This window comes from Neofelis nebulosa, chromosome 12 (assembly GCF_028018385.1).
Source record: "Neofelis nebulosa isolate mNeoNeb1 chromosome 12, mNeoNeb1.pri, whole genome shotgun sequence".
NCBI classification, from domain to species: Eukaryota; Metazoa; Chordata; class Mammalia; order Carnivora; family Felidae; genus Neofelis; species Neofelis nebulosa.
In genome coordinates this window covers 86,986,305-87,003,599 of record NC_080793.1, presented here as the reverse complement: position 1 = coordinate 87,003,599, position 17,295 = coordinate 86,986,305, and the positions used below count along the sequence as shown (strand labels likewise).

Here is a 17,295-nt window from a genome sequence, read left to right as displayed (position 1 = left end):
AGGCCCTCTGGTTGCACTTGTGCAGGGAAATGGGTGGTGAAAGGGTGTGCAGTTGCCATTACAAGAGGTATAAAAGTGAGGGGCACTGGGGTGGCTCCGTCGGTTGAGCGCCCGACTTAGGCTCAGGTCATGATCTCGTGGTTCGTGAGTTTGAGCCCCACGTTGGGCTCAGTGCTGACAGCTCAGCGCCTGGAGCCTGCTTTGGATTCTGTGTCTCCCTCCCCCTCTGTCCCTCCCCCACTCACTGGTGCACACACACGCACTCTCTTTCTCTCTCTCTCTCAAAAATAAATAAAAACATTTTAAATTTTTTTAAAAAAATTAAAAACCGAGAGGGATGACCATGAAAGTGCTGGCTGAGAGGAGGAAAAGCAATGAAAAAAAGTGATTTAGATATATTCTGGGGAAGGGAGCTGAGAAACTGAGGAATAGCAGTCCGAATAAATAAGATCATCAGGTGTAATCAGTGATCGGTCCTCACCTGACTTTCTCATCAATCAGTACTTGGCACCATTGAGTCTTCACTTCTGGAGCCTAAGTCTGGTTTTCCTCCTTCATTATTGGCCCCAACTTGGTCTCCTTGTTGATTCTTCCTTATGACCCAAGTCTTCAGGGTTGGATTGATTCCAAGTTGGCTCTTACCGTCTTCTCCTTTCAGTCTCTATTCCCCTCCGTACCGATCTCATTCCATCTCCTGGCTGTAAATACGGTCTTTATGCCAGAAACTTCTGTAGTGGGAACTCCAGCCCACACCTCTCCCTGGAACCATAGACTTTAAGTGTCCAACTGGCTAGTGACAAGTCTGTGTGGATGTCTCTTGGGCATCTTAAATTTAACACGTCCAAAGGCAAGCTGCTGACCCTTGTCACCAACCCCCTGCTCACCACTGCAAAACAAAAAGACAACAAGCCAAACAAAACACCCTGCTTCTGATATAGCCTTGCAATAGCCTTCCAACTTGCTTCCTCTTCTTCCTTGATGACACATAATTCAGGTCATAGTCTTCCTCAGCTCAGAACCTCCAGTGGCTTCCCACCTTCTGCACTGTAAAAGCCAAACTTCTCCCTGTGGTTGATAAGACCCTCCAGGATCTAGTGCCACCCTGCTCCCCTTGTGATGTGGTTTCTTACCACTCCTTTCTTATCCTCTGGGTCTTCAGTGACTGCTCTCCTTGCCTCTCCATGGACATACCAGGCTTGCTGCCACCTCACTGACCTCTGCCAGAAATGCAGATGGCCCCATGGCTTGCTCTCATCTTCTTCAGGTCTTAGCTCACACGCCATCTTCCCAGGAGACCTGCTCTTAATTATAAATTACAGTCTCTTCCCTCCTGGAAGCCCGTATCTCACTTCTCACTTCGTTTTCCCCCACTTCACTTATTATCATCTGCTGTATTATATGTTTTTACTTATTTATTTAATGTATTGTCTGCAGGTTCCATAATAGTGGCTATTTGTTTCGCGCTGTTCCGCATCATCTAACCTAGCTGGTAGTTGTTCAGTATTCATTTATTAACTGGAAGATAAATGCATTGGCGTAAGAATTCCTTACATATTAAGGGTATTAAGACTTTGTTGTATTTTCTTCAGAATTTTTAATTTGCCTTGTAACCATCTTTGTGATGGTTTTCACCACAGAAGAAGTTAAAATATTTTTGGGTAGCTAGATCGACCAGTGTATTCTTTGGTAGTTTCTTTCTCTTCCTTTATTTGGAAAAGGGCTTCCCCACCATAAGATTAGTATTAACTTCTATTTCTTTCATGTTTTCACTTTTTCCATTTAACATTTTTTAATTTTTATGTTTAACTCTAAAATTCATTGTAGTTTAAGTATGTGGTAAGCATAGAATTTTATCCTTTCTTAATAACCAATTATGAGGCTCTCTCAGTAGACAAGCGTACTACATTCTGATGTTAGTAGCAGTCACCTACAAAATTAACAACTTCCTTATTTGATCAAGACTTCTTGCCCCTTATTAATTAAGATTCTAGAAACTACCTCCTGAGAATAATCTCAGTCATAAAGAATCATCATCCCCAGCTGTAAAACTTCTTTATGTGATGTTACTACTGATATTATTTAAAATAATTGGTTCAGGGGCTTAATTTTTTTTTTATTTTCATGTTTATTTCTTCTTGAGAGAGAAGAGAGAGCACAAACAGGGGAGGCACAGAGAGATACAGAGACACAGAATCCAAAGCAGGCTCCAGGCTCTGAGTTGTCAGTGCAGAGCCCAACGCAGGGCTCGATGCAGGGCTCGAACTCACGAGCTGTGAGAGCATGACCTGAGCCCAAGTCAGACACTTAACTGACTGAGCCACCCAGGTGCCCCTGTCAACTTCTAACTGTAAAACCTTACCAAGTTAATTTAATCTATCTGAGTCACGGTATCATTATTCATAAATTAAAGGTAATAATACTCCCTAGCTGGGGATGGGGGCCTTTCAGAGATGGGCCCTCTACTTGTACTTTGCTATTTTGATAGCCCTTTTTTCTTCACAGGCTGATGTGAGGGTTCTGCCAGATTCTGAAGGTCTCCCAGTTGTATATTCGGGGACTCAGAAAATAACCACAGGGTGTGTAGGAGCCCACTGGGTCTCTGTGAGATGGACTTGGCCCAAAGGTTGGAGAACATTTACCATGTGTGCGGTGGTGGTCCTTCAGCGTCATTCATTAAGAGGCTGGGCCTCTACGGCAGTCATGGACCAGTGGTCTCTAGACCCATAAGCTGTATCTGGAAATTGGACCTGGAAATTGGGTGAGGGACCTCATCTCTCCATTGTGGCAGCCGACATCATCCTGCTTACCAGCTGGCAGATGTGTTGTTGTCATTGTTGTTACATAATTTGAACACTATCCTAATTAACTCTATATCTGTCTGACATCTCTGGGAACACGATGGTCTGTTCACCACCACCACAGGTCAGGGTACCCTCACTGTCACTGTAGCCTTGCTTCCCAACACTGTAATTATGTCCTTCTTGACTATGACAGGTAATTACCGCTTCCTTGATTCTGACCTCTGAAGTTCCCTCCAAATTGTGCTCACTAGGAACACAGTATAATGGCAGCAACAGCATTTTTAATCTGCCGAGGACAGCCACCCTAAGCTTCCCAAAGATGCCATTGCTCTCTTACTTGTTGATCCCCTATTACCTTTGTGAAAGGAGGGTGTCCTGGGTCTTTCCTGAGAATGTAGTCGGGGGAAATGTTCTTGGGTCTTACTTGGTAGATCTTTCTAGCCTTTCTGAGCCTTCTGACTCCTTCCTTAATACTATGCTGCAGAAGTTCTGGAATCACCACTTCATTGACTGCAGGCCATCATGATGACCAAGCTTCAAAGTGACATCCCAGCAGACTGTTAGGTCTGGTATTTTGTTAGAACACTGAATCCTATGAGTGCCCACGTCAATGAAATTGTGTCCTATCCTGACTTGCATTCTACCCTTTCTAGTTCAAGATCCTTAAAATTCACTTCTATACATACTTCCCTGGCTCTTGGCAGGAAATATTAGTCAGCTTGTACATTGTCTTCAGTATGTAAGTTAGACTCTTCCAGAATAGGAATTGACTTACTGCTCAGGCTGTGCTTGAGTTATCAACCTGACAGCCATGAGGGACCATTAGCCTGAAGGCAGCTGGCAATAGTGAAACTGATCTTGAGGAGAACAGAATTATCTTGCAAGGCACAGGCTTCAGGAAATGGGGTTGTGCAGCCTTCAGGAAGCTACTGCTTGGGCAAGAAGGATAAGAATTCTGCTTCTGTTCACCTGAATCATTCAGGGAGAGTTGGGAAGATGTTTTCAGGATTCTGCCCCTTGTTCCCTCAACTCTCCCAGTCCCAGGCCTCGGGGTCCTACTCTTTGCCAGCCAGGGTGCCAGCTATGATACATAAGACCTATCAAGGTTGCATTCCCAATCTCCTTTGCAGCTCTTCTGCTGTTGCTGGTTTACTATCTTGAACTCAGCTTGGGTTCCCCAAGGAACTCAGTGTTAGGTAGAGTTGATAAGCTACAACTTCATTAAAGAATGTAATCCCAGCAAAACAAGAATGAGAAGTAAGAGAGATTCGGAGAAGGAGGGAGAGCTAATGCAGAAGCACATTACTCATCTGACCACCACATGGTATCAAACACCAAGAGACTGCTTGATCCCTCAGGGCCATCTCCAGAGGCTGAATGAACTACATCTCCAGACAGTGTATACAGAGGATTGGGGAGGTTTGTCCACTGCCTGTTATCTCCTCGTTGGTCAACTGTTCACCCCTCAACATTAACTAGCCTATACCTTTGGGTTGTGAATGTGTGAACACCAGATGGGTCTCACGGCATCCATGCCCCAGAGTCAAGAGGAATACCCTCAGGTGGAAGTGGAAGGATGCACAGTGCCGGCCTGAGGTGACGCACCATTGGGCTGTGCCCACATGGGGTCAAATGAGCTCGTACCTTGGCACGACAGGTCAGAATACATGGCTGAGGATTTCAGAGAACGGGTAAGACTGAGAGGATCTGAGGTGGCACTGAAATGGTGGTACACCACTTAAGGAACCAAAAGATACGTCTCAGTTTCCTTTCCAGGGTATTGTGAGCAGGTGGTATGCATCCATCATGGTGGACAAGGGCAGTGCCAGTTGAGTGATAGCAGGATGCCGGTGGTGGATGTCCTGTAGTCGTTTGTACTTATGAAAATCAGAAGTCTGCGCTTGCAAAGGATGAGGGAAGACAAATGCGGGAAATCTTCCTTGGGCCCTGAGTGCTCTCTTCTCGCACCTGTCTACTCTGAGTCTACAAAATGCCTTATTGACCATGGCGCTGAGACTGCTAAATGTCTTATTGACCACAGTGCTGCTGAGAAACACATTATTTTTAAGGAAATCCATTCATCTGAATGGACAAACTGCTCAATTCCACTGAGAAGGTATTGGATGGTTTGTTCCCAGGCTAATTCTGCCTCCAAACAGAAATTTCTACTGAAGGTTCTTTTGGCTTAGCAAGAGTTTCGTGCCTTCTGGTCTTTCCCAAAAATATATTTGGCCTTGATAGTCACCAGTACCCAGAAACACCATGTGGACCAAATGAGAACATTTCAAATTGGAATATGATGTAACCGAATTTTTGTGGGAAGCCAAGTATATGGCACCACATACTACAGAGAGGGAACTTTTGAAGGAACACTGCCATGACCAGTGTAATCGTGTTTCAATTCCCATGTGCCCGTGTCCTTGTTCCATTTATGCCTTCACGGTTGCTTCACTGTAATCTCCTTTCAGCCACTGGTATTTCTTCTTGATATCCCCTCTGCTTCTCTGTGTATAGCTACAGTTCTGGCACCCACCTGGCTTTTGTGCACAGAAGAAGCCTCAGTTTCTACATTCATCTTTTATGTAACTTATGTCAAACTCCTAGCTCTTCCACAGTATCCATCCCTTTGACTACCCACATTGAGACCTTATTTTCTTTCTTTAACCATGTAGTGTCTCTTTCAATGTTGCAGACACAGTACAAGTGTCCCAAGTGGAAGGAGTTCAAGTGCAATGCCAAGGTCCAAGCCAGGCTTGGGAAACTAACAGGGAGGTTTGGAGTAATGGAATAGATGACCCCAGTGTGGTCGAGGATGAGGCTGAATACACACTCTCCCTATGGGCAAAGTGCCTTTGTGAAGGAATCTGATCTTTAAAATGGTGAATTCCTCTTTCCATGCATTCACTGCAGTTCCAGCAAGCAAGTTATGGGCTTGGAAGAGACTAAAATTTGTGATGGGAATAGGAGCATTTTAGACGTTGCGCACTTCACACTAGAGGGGAAGCCATTTTTAAAGTCATGGAGAGTGTTCGGGACTGCAGCTAGAAGGGCAGGTGCACGAGCCTTGGGAGTGTCTGTTACAAATAGAGCGGTGAATCCTTCATGCCGCATCTCAACAAAAACTCTTCAGTGTTTACAAACGGGCTTTTGTTCAGAGAAGAAGCTTGAACTTCCATATTTATCTTTTTCGTAACCTAGCTCTTCCAGGATTTCTACTGTTGAGCCCATAGACAACAAATGCACATTTAGGAACTCATAGCTCCATACCCACATCTCCTTTGCAGCTGTTGGAGGAAAACTCTTAGACTTGACCCTCACTGGGTCAGATGCCCAACCCTGGGATCATTGCCAAGACCAGGGCAGTAAGATGCTCTGATTGACTGGGACTGAACCACATGAGTCAAGGGCAGAGATAAGACACCACCCAAGTCCCAAGGACTGAGTGTGAGGGAGAGATGCCTTCCAGAAGAAAATCTGGTGCTGTTACCAGAAGAAGAGCAACTGTTTGCTGCTTAGAACGAACAAGAGATGTCCACCTAATTGTCTTGATGGACCCACTCTTCCTTCTGATACAGGCTTCCATAGGTCCAATTGTTAGGCAAACCGGTAATGTCTACACTTACACCTGCACACCTAGGGATGCCCCTTGGATTCCTTTATGGAATCACAGGCTTGCCCTGACTTCTTACGAAAGATGCACAGTCTGAAGCTCGGTTTCTTTTAAGGACTGTGCATTTATTTCCTGCTCTTTTTTTTTTTATAGCAAAAAAAAAAACCAAAAAAAACCCCATATTTTAAAAAACATAAAGAGTGTATACATATATCGTATATCAAATATAAGCCACATTACTTTGCTGGAGTTTAAACCCCAAAGACCAAAGACATCATGGGCCAAGTATCTTTATAGATACCACTTTACACAGTGGTATGTCTGCATTCTACAGATGGGGGAAATTGTCGCAATTGGTATATATAAGAGATGTATAAGAAACTAAGAAGATATAATTTGTTCCTAGACATGCATCCTTTTCCTGTGAGCCATCCCCACAAGGCCATCCCAGCCACCCTCTCATTCTGCATCCACAGTACCACGAGCAACATGTGTGTCTTTGGTGACGTTCTTCGATCCCTGTGTTTGTTTTCTAGTTCGTAGGGTTTATACATCTCTCCTCACATTGGCATAACCTTGGTTTGTAGGGTTTATATATGTCTCATCAGGTTGGCATAACCTTGGTTGTCACTGTTGGTAAAGTATATAGTACATTAAGACACAAAAAAGTTGCTTAATTGTCGGGGTGCCTGGGTGGCTCAGTCGGCTGGGCGTCTGACTTCGGCTCAGGTCATGATCTCACGGTCCGCGAGTTTGAGCCCCGCGTCGGGCTCTGTGCTGACAGCTCGGAGCCTGGAGCCTGCTTCAGATTCTGTGTCTCCCTCTCTCTCCGCCCCTCCTCCTTCTCTCTCTCAAAATTAAACATTAAAAATTTTTTTAAAAAGAGTTGCTTAATTGTCAACAGCAGAATAGGGTCTTTCCTTCCTTTCCTTCCTTTTTTCCCTTTCTTTTCTTTCTTGTTTGTTTTTTTTTCCAAGGGAAGGAAGCTCCTCAATGGAGGTGAAGATGTAAAGATATTTTTTAAAGCAAAATGTGTGAGCTGTGCTGTGAGAGCGCATGTTCATATCGTCAAAGAGAGCGCTCATGTCACAGAAGCTCCCCTCTGTGAATGCAAGAGGCCGGTGCTGACTCCTCTAAGAGAACAAAGGCAGTACCACTTTCCTTCCAAGACAGATCCAGGAGGCTGGTGGGGAGAGATGTGTGGACGAGGAGGAAGGACAAAAACCAAGATGAACTGGTGAAGACCCAAGAACAAAGGAGGCCAGAGAGGTAGCTTCCCCCTCATGGCTCTCCAAGCTGAGCTCTGCGTGTAGAACCTGGAGAAGTTCATGTCCGCATAAATGGGTTGCCTCTTTCTCTGTGCTCTGGGTCTGTTTAGGCCTAGCTAATAGGACTGTTATTTTCCTTCTGGGCTCTCTTGGCAGGACTTTCCAGACGTTGCATGTATTATGGTGGAGAGGGAGGGGAGGGGAGTTGGAACTGGGAAGTCAGGAGAAGAAAACACACGTGGTCTCCGCCTTATGGGCTCATAAAGAGGCCATAAGTTAACTTGGAAAATAAAACCCACAGATGATGAAAACAATGGAAATTATCCCCAGCTTCCAAGTCAACAGACTTGTTTCCTGATTCATCCCCCCACATTGTCACTTAGGAGACCCAGAGAGATGCCAGCTCCCATCTGCTTTAATTATTTTGTGATGCATTTCAGAAGAAGATTTAAGATTTCTAAGAATCAGAAAGATGGTCTGGCCGGAAAGTTTTTAAAACCCAGGCGGTGGGCTGTTGGCCCACCGCAGTGCACACCCCAGGCGTGGTACCTCAGTGTACCACAATGATCGTGTCTGTTGGGCTTTCAATGGCACCACACAAGGCAAAGGCACAGACTTGGTCCCTCTGAGGCTGGGTACAAGGGATAGAGAGCAGTTTGCAGCCTCAGGCACTGCCGGGTGGAAAGCTGCCTTTGTCCTTGGGGATTGTCCTTCCCCTACTTGGTGAGGATTGTAGAACCGGTAACTTAGGAGTAGTCAACCCCGGTTGCACATGAGAATCACCTGTTGAGCTTTGGAAACAGGCAGTAGGTTTACACCCTGGATCAAATGAATCGCAGTTGGAGGGATGCAGTCCAGGCGTCAGCTTTTTAAAAGCCTCCCAGGGATTCTAAAGGATGGACTTGAGTCCTTCTGGGCTTTCTGGGAAACTCTGTCCCGCCTCCGTCCCTTTCCTTTCTTTCCCCCTCTCCCTCACTTTCCTTCTCCCCTTCCTTCCCTCTAATGAAAACTTTGTGACAGTGACTTATTTATTTCCCCCTAAAACACCTTCACTCTCCTTCTAAACACTGCAGTGTTTCCAGAATTTTCTAGACTTACAGGAGCCTTGTGTTCAATATACGCATTCGTATTTTGGCTGCATTGTGGGCCAGCCTGGTCGTGCCCCTTGTTGGAAGGAGAAGATTAAGAAACATGTAATGCAACTGAACAATCTTGGGGTAATGATCTTCCATTTGTCCGTTTTCTTCATTGGCACCTGTGCCCACGCATAGGCCTGTTACGGACACCCAGTCTTCCGTTCATTCCCTCAAGATAGATATATGAAAGCTAGCTACGTAACTGTTAATCCTAATAATATACCAGCCCTGTGCTAAGTATATATACACTGATGAATAAGAAAATACTTTTACTTTTAAATGGGCTAAACTTAAATATCGTATTGTAACACAAGATTTAAATTTTTTTTATTTTTTATTGTTTTAAATGTTTATTTTTGAGAGAAAGAGAGAGATACAGAGCATGAATAGGGGAGGGACAGAGAGAGGGAGACACAGAACCCGAAGTAGGCTCCAGGCTCCAAGCTGTCAGCACAGAGCCCGACCTGGGGCTTGAACTCAGCTCAGAGCCTGACACGGGGCTCGAACTCACGAACTGTGAGATCGTGACCTGAGCCGATGGACACTTAACCGGCTGAGCCACCCAGGCGCCCCTTAAAATGTTTTCAATGGGACCATTTGAGCTGAGTCTCAAAGACTGGGTAGGAATGAACAGGGCAAAAGAGGGGAAGGGGATTTCGAGGCAGAGGCGAAACCGAGCAGAGGCTGAGAGCTAAGAAATGGCTCGTGCCCCTCAGGATCCACCTGCAATTCAGTGGGGTTGCTTTTCACTTGTCGGATGAGAACTGGCTGAGAGAGCATCCCAAGCAGACTCCGCGCCATCAGCCCAGAGCCCAGCTCAGGGCTGGAACCCACGAACCATCAGATCATGACCTGAGCTGAGGTCAAGAGTCAGAGGCATAACTCACTGAGCCACCCAGGCGCCCCCCCCCCCCGCCCCGCCCCACCCCGCCACCGGCCAAATAAAGCTACTCTTAATTGACACCCTAGATCTCTCCTCTCAAGAGTTTAGACCACTAGCCAAGCTGACCCAGAGCTCCTGCTGGGTCCCAGGTGTGGTCTGAGGCATGGTCCTTCTCTTACGTGAAGGTAAGACAGCCAGGGGTGTGCAGGTAAACGCTTTGCCTCTGGCTCTCAGAAGGAAGAAAGCACAATGTGTCGAGTTTGTCCTTGTCGCCAGCCACAGATTTGAGAAGAACTGTGTGCAGTGTGCTGAGACAAGCATGTTCCAGGCTCCCCACCAGGCACGGCCCTCGCTCACTTGGGACTCTCCTGCCGTCAGCCACCCCGGCAAGTGCCATTGGGAAGTTGCAGGCCTGAGGCTACAGCAGAATAGAAAAGAGAAATCTGTTTCCTAAAACAGGGGCTTTAGGGAGCTAAAGTCATGCTCTGGGTTGGATAATGAGGGGGCCAAGGAACTGTGTTTCAGGACTTGGACAGTAGGTGCTAGAGTAGGCAGCCACTTTGGGGCCCGAGGTCAGGGGTGGGAGTCCAGAGCTTCTAAACATCCTCCTAAAAATCCTCAATAATCTTCCACAAATAATGTCCTTCACCTCAACCACCTCCCCCTTCTGTCTTTTCCCACCGCAGGTCATGTACAGGTCTTCATGTTTGCTGGAGAAGATTCCTTCCTCTGTTTGTCCCCCTAGACCAGTTTCCCTTCGCATGTTCGCACACGTGCCCCAGGCTGCCTCTGAGGACCTGGGAGGTGGCCTTCCAGGACGTCACAGCTGTAAGGGGCTCGGGGACTCTGCGGAGGGGCAAGATGCACGGCAATTCTCTGTGTTCCCTCTTTCAGGCACCAGCAGTGTTTCTATGGGGTCAACCTGTCCAGTCTCCGGGGGGCTGCGGTGGACGAGTATTTCAGGCAGCCGATAGTGGTAAGTGTGCTTCATTCCAGGCTTTCCCCCCATGTGTTCGTCTATCGATCCGCTCGCTCGCCCGCTCGCTCACGCACCTGGGAGGCACCGTGTTGCCAGGCTCTGTGAAGCCGGCACAGAAGAGAAAAAAGAGCTCCTTGGAGCCCTGGGTTTTCGAGTGCTCCAGCTCTCATTTCCAATCAATGACGAAAACTCTCAGGGAATGATGCTGTCGGAGGCAAGGAGATTTTCTGACCGCCTTTCAATAAGTCGCTTCTAATTCTCCCACTGCCCTGACTCACCCTGTGTACACACACAGCCCTGGTACTTGTTCAATAATTCATATCTTCCCATTGATTCTGGTGGCCTCAGGCATAGAGGAGGAAGCTCTGTAAAATAAATAGCTTAGGTCAGGAGCTTTGCTGTCGAACACGTTGGGGTTTCAGTCGTGGCCCCATCCAACTGTGCGACCTTGGACAACAATAAGTTTGCATTAACCCAAACTGGCTTAATTACTGGGCTTTCAAAACCGCAAAGCCTGAAGCAAGGGACCTGTTGCAGGGGTTCAGACAATGTCACCCGAGTCTGATTTTTCCATCCTTGTAATTTGTCTCCATTGCCTCTGATTTCACCCTATTCTCAGTCAGGATCTCCCCTTGTGGTAGCAAGATGGCTTCAGGGACTCCAGCCTCAGACTCTTACAACTCTTTTAAGTCCCACAGGAGGACCTGCCTTTTTCCAGTAACTTGAGCCAGAGCCCCAGGATTAGTTTGGGTAGAGCCTGACCGCCCTCCCTTGGGTCGTGCTCCTGCATCTGAAACTATATTCAGGGGAAAAGTGATCACTGATTGGCCAAGCTAGGGTCACAGGCCACACCCGGAGCAGAGGGTAGACTAAGTTTTTCTGGAACTTCCTGGAATGTGGAGAAGTGGTAAAATCTGGATGATTTTCAGATACACCAAACAGCTGCTCCTTAGCACTCAGGAAAGCATGAAGCACTTAGTGCTTGGCGTGTAGAAAACGTGAAATAATTGTTAGCTGCTCCAGCTGACAGTCATTCTCATTAAGCTCATGCCTTCTAAATCCTAACTCTTGTTGACTTAACACTTCAAGAGGAAAGCCACTTTACAGGCTTGCTTGGGTTCGGTTTATCCTGACCGAAAGATAATGCCTCTGCTTCCTTTCCCCCAAGGACACGTTTGACGTTAGGATTTTGATGGCTCGGACAGTCAAATACACGGTAAACTTCATGGATGCAGAAGAAGCAGATCTGCACAGGTTTGTAAATGTCAGCATCACTCCTGGTCTTTAAAGTCTCTTCTCAGCCTTTCTCAGCCCCAGAACCTCAGTGCAGGGTTTTGCCGCTCACACAGGGGCGAGATCTCGGGTGTGAGTCACACACAGGGATGGTATATCAATACTCGTTCCATTTTATTGCAAAACATGGATAATGCTGCTTCTTTCGTGTGTCATTTTAAGAGCTGAATGAGAAAAACTAAGTAGTAATGGCTTGAACTTCTGCAACCACTCAGTGTTCTGAGCCCTTCACCTCCAATGACTCATTTCGTCCTCACGACAGTGCTCTACAGATGGAACTACTGTTACCTCCATTTTAATAGTGACAGATGTGAGGCAGAGTGGAACACTGGGTTTCAAAAGATCACAGAATTAGTATGTTAAAAAAATTTTTTTTTTTCAGCAGCAGGCAAACGTTTATTCATGTATAAGATTAGAAAGAATAGTAGTAGAGAGGGGACATTCAAAAGTGAATGCTCCCAACTTTCTTAATGTTTATTTATTTTTGAGAGCGAGAGAGAGCGAGAGAGAGAGCACGTACACAAGTGGGGGAGGGGCAGAGAGAGACAGCGACACAGAATCCGAAGCAGGCTCCAGGCTCCGAGCCATCAGCACAGAGCCCGACGCAGGGCGCGAACTTACAAACCGTGAAATCATGACCTGAGCTGAAGTCAGATGCTCAACCGACTGAGTCACCCAGGTGCCCCATGAGTATATTGGACCTGGGATTTGAACCATTCAGAAGGCTCCAGAGTCTGGGCTGTTTGACCCCTCACTCAGGCCAGTGCCCACATTAATGTCAAGAAGAGTACAGCCTACTTTACATTAGGTGCTGGGCTAAGTGTTTCACAGGCCCTGGCTCCTTTTCAAAGAGGACACTCAGTAAATGTTAGCTTTCCCTCCTCCCTCCACTTGAAGGGACTCTGTAATGGGAACTCACTCCTCAGATGGTGCTCTGAATCCCCTTTGGGTGATTTTTCACTGGTATTTTGCCTTTTTCTCTCTGGAAGGAGATCTCTATGCACATTTTTTTCTGGGTACGAAATTTAAGACCCAGCCAAGTTGTCATCTTTCCTGGACCCCTGAGGAAGCAAGGGCCGGACTCGAGCAGGTGCAGCTGGCCAACGCAAACCATCATCTGTCTGGAGATCACAACGGACAAAGGGTGCTGTGTCTAATCAGCGCAGGCTAGAACCTGCAGCACTAACAAAAAGAAACCTTGAAACAGAACAGATGGTTTAACTGACTGTGCCCCCCAGGTGCCCCAAGAGACTCTTAACTATAGAGAACACACTGACGGCTGCTGGAGGGGAGGTGCATGGGGGGGATGGGCTAAATGGGGGATGGGCATTAAGGAGGGCCCTTGTGATGAGCCCTGGGTGTTCTGTGTAGGTGATAAATCACTAAATTCTGTTTAGACTACACTGTATGTTAACTAGCTTGAATTTAAATAAAATCTTGGAAAGAAAGAAAAAAGAAGCCTCGGTGGCTTATAACACAGGAGTCTCTCTCCCCGACCCTGTTTATCTATCGTGCCCAGCTTTCACTCTGTACAGCATCACCCACCCTGGTGCACCAGCCTCTGTCTGGAACAGTCCTCCTCACTGAGGAAAAAGAACGATCGTGGCAAAGTCTGTACTGGTAATAAGAGCTTCTGCCTGGAAATGACACAGATCACTTCTGTTCACATTTAATTGGCCAAAGTAAATCACGTGGCCGGGCCTGAGCCTGGGTGAGAGGATAATTGCGACACTACCCTATGCCCAGCTCAAGAGAACTGGCATTTGGGAACAACTCCAGTCAGTACCACAGGCCCAGACAAAATGGACTTCTATTGACTTTATCTGCTGTTCCGGGCCCCCTCCTGAGTCCCAGGGAATTTTTTGAAAACTACATCTGTGTTGGCTTCCCAGAGATGTCACCTGTCATTCAGTTTATTTGTGTGTTGATTCAGCAAATGTTTATGGAGATCCTACCCTGTGCCAGATAGAGTGCTGGGGCTTGCACAGGTGCAAAAGGTAATTTTTAAAAGTCTACCCTTGGGGTGCCTGCGTGGCTCAGTCGGTTATGCATCCGACTCTTGATTTCAGCTTGGGTCACGATCCCAGGGTAGTGGGACCGAGCCCCACATCAGGCTCCACACTGAGCACGGAGTCTGTTTAGGATTCTCTCTCTCTCTCTCTCTCTCTCTAAAAAAGAAAAAACAATAAATACATAAATTAATTAACAAAAATTTTTTAAAAAATTAAAAAAATAGGGGCGCCTGGGTGGCTCAGTCGGTTAAACGTCCAACTTCAGCTCAGGTCATGATATCACAGTTCGTGGGTTCGGGCCCCACATCAGGCTCTGTGCTGACAGCTCGGAGCCTAGAGCCTGCTTCGGATTCTGTGTCTCTCCATCTCTCAGCCCCTCCCCTGCTCATGCTCTGTGTCTCTCTGTCTCTCAATAATAAACGTTAAAAAAAATTTTTTTTAATTAAATTTTATTTTAAAAAAGCCTACCCTTGAAGAGTTCATAGTCTATTTAGGGGAATGCAAAAAAACAGGAGGAAATAATGGCCATGCAATGTCAAAAAATTCAGTGTGATCAGTACAATGGAAAACTCTAGAAATGCTCTGCCACAGGGTGAAAGAAGTTAGGGCTTTGGGGGGCACCATAAATGCAAATAAGGTACCACCTCCCTTGAAAATCTTTAGAGCACTCTCTAAAACATGTCTCCCCTTAGCGGTGGACGAATAATACCATCTTGTAGCTGTGTAACACTTTTATAGTTTGCAAAGCCCTCCCGTACACATTTTTCCCCATTTGAGCACACGAGGACCTTGCAAAGGGAAGTAGGAGAGAGCCTTCGTCGCCCATCAACGGATGAGGCGACTGAGGCTCAGGGAATTTAAGTGACTTGTCAAGTAAGCACCTAGATTTTGTTGCACCTTCCCCACTGTTCTTCCTGTTCCTGCTCATCGTGCATTTGGTATAAACCATGGCCGCCTCGGCGTGATGCTTGCCGTAGCCTGGTGGGAAACTCGTGCAGTTTTGTCAAGACGCAGAATTCTCCCATGTGTGGCATCACCCAGGCATTAAGCACACACTGAGAGAATCTTGCTGCCAAGGCAACTGTGCTTAAGAGGGAAGGAAAATATTCCGTGATTTTCCCCAATCCCACAAATGCATCTAGTGTGCCTGTCAACAACAACAAAATAATTCCGAATGTTTCTGCGCTCTCTCCTTTCTCTTTCCTTGCAGAGTAGAAATCCCCTTTGTGTTTCAGATGACACAGTCTGGCCTCATCCACGGCCTGGCGTTCTGGTTTGACGTGGCCTTTGTTGGATCTGTGTAAGTGGCACCCTTTCCTTGACTACTCTGTCCTACACCATTCTCTGCATTGTGTAGTCGTGGCTCGAAAGTGTTTTGAAGTTGATTTCAACAGTACTACTTGTTTCTCTAGGTTCCGAGAAAGGAAGGCACTTTTAGATTTTAGGGCGAAGTCAGAATGAGACAATTTTCCATGGTGTCCTCTCAGCTCTGGCTAACGTAGTGTAAAACCTCTTGAGCCAACTGGATTGAGACTTAAAGGGATGGGAAAGGGTCTGTGCTTCATCAGCCCTCTTGGTCTATTCCAGAATAGAGGGTAGGAAGGACCCCCAGCCCCTGCCTTGGCTTCCAGCATGTTATCCTGGTTAGAGAACCTCCTGTACCTGAGTGATACCTGGAGTCCTACCTTCCCTGACTCTGTTCACGCCCTCAGCCTCACAGAAGATGCTAGAGAGTCCTTCCTCAATGATCAGGCAGGCATACACCACTAATGCTAATTGCAACATGAGGTCGTTTCATCGTGTCTTCCTTGCCCTTCCTGAAGAGCTTGGAAAGCTTCAGAGGAAAGAGGAGAAAGACCACCTGCAAGTTGAATGTCCGTGTTTGGTCTTCCTCGTAAGGGCTGTGCCATTACCGTACCCCCAAACGTCTACTCTCCTCCTGACTCCCCTACTCTCTTGCCAGGCTTTCTCGTGCTCTCTGACTGGTGAACCCAGTAGCTCTGGGTCACATGACCAGGTGAAAGGAAAGCTTTTGCATTACACTCCTCTCTTCTCCTTGTAAAAACATCCAGGCTTATCAAGACATCTGCAGAGAACAGAAGTGCCCGTGGGGGTGGGGATGCTCAGGGAGCTTGTGGGGGTGGGGATGCTCCGGGGAGGAGGGGACCCCCGGCAGCCTCATCTGGGCTGACAATCAGAGAAAAAGAAAATGCTGTACAAGTCGTCCCTACACCGCAGAAGCATATTTGTTCAAGGAATCCATACATTGGTTTCTCAGACTTTCCCCCAGTGAATCTGTTCCTGCAGGGCTAAGGGAGAGAAGCTTGAAGTGGCCTGCTCCAAGGGGACAGTTCCTTTGAAGTGAAATGCTTTATCCTATAAAGCTTTAGACAGCTTGCATCCTGCTCCCGCACGTGCCTGAGTATATTTTGATAGAAGAGTGGTTTATATTACTTAGCGGTGAAATTTTGTAAAATGCACCCCCCACCCCCCCCCCACCCCCCTCGCTGCAACATCTTCAAGTCAAAATAGACCCTGTAGGGGTCAGCTGTGTGTTCCACACACACCTTATTCCATCCAAAACAGCGACACGTTTGGGTGAGTCACCAGGACAGGTGACCTTGGTGTTTGGAGGCACAGCCAGGTATTCTCGCATCTTCGTATGAAATGAAGAATGCCCATGTAAACACTGTCACACACACATACATGTGTGGGACGTCTGAACTGGAAGGACAGCAGAGACCATCTGCCCCAGGGCTTTTCTTGCTTCCAGAAGCCTTCTCAGGTTCCCTGAACAGGTTGGCATGAGATGGTAGGAGGCCAGACACTCCAGACTTGTTATCTTGAGAGACACTTTTCAGACAACTCAGTTCCCAACTTAACTCTATTCCTTGTTGGGCTTCTAACGAACTTTGATTCAGAAAGACAGATTGAAGGGCACCCGAATGGTGCAGTCTGTTGAGGGGCCGACTCTTGATCTCGGCTCAGGTCAGGATCTCACGGTTTGTGGGTTCGAGCCCCACATCTGCCATCACCGCAGACCCTGCTTGGGATTCTCTCTCCCTATCTCTCTCTCTGCCCCTCCCCTGCTTATGTTTGTTCTCTCTGTCTCTCTCTTCCTCTCTGTCTCTCTCTCTCTCTCTCTGTCTCTCTGTCTCTCTGTCTCTCTCTCTCAAAATAAATAAACTTAACAAAAAAGACAGATTGACAGAATGGCCAAATCCACAGGTTTGAAGCCTGGCTCTCCAACTGTCTTCTGTGTGATGCTGGGCATGTCCTTTAACCTCCCTGTGCTGACTTTATCGAGTTACTG

General features: G+C 46.9%; 1 protein-coding gene across 1 annotated transcript in view; it reads left to right on the top strand.

Moving 5' to 3' along the window:
- The window catches only part of LOC131490783 (histone-arginine methyltransferase CARM1-like), a 259,132-nt gene that overhangs the window by 226,200 nt on the left and 15,637 nt on the right, over positions 1-17,295 (top strand). The window contains exons 10-12 of the mRNA XM_058693237.1: positions 10,593-10,674; positions 11,846-11,931; positions 15,193-15,282. Of these exons, the coding sequence (XP_058549220.1) occupies positions 10,593-10,674; positions 11,846-11,931; positions 15,193-15,282 (258 nt within the window). The remainder of the gene's footprint in view (positions 1-10,592; positions 10,675-11,845; positions 11,932-15,192; positions 15,283-17,295) is intronic.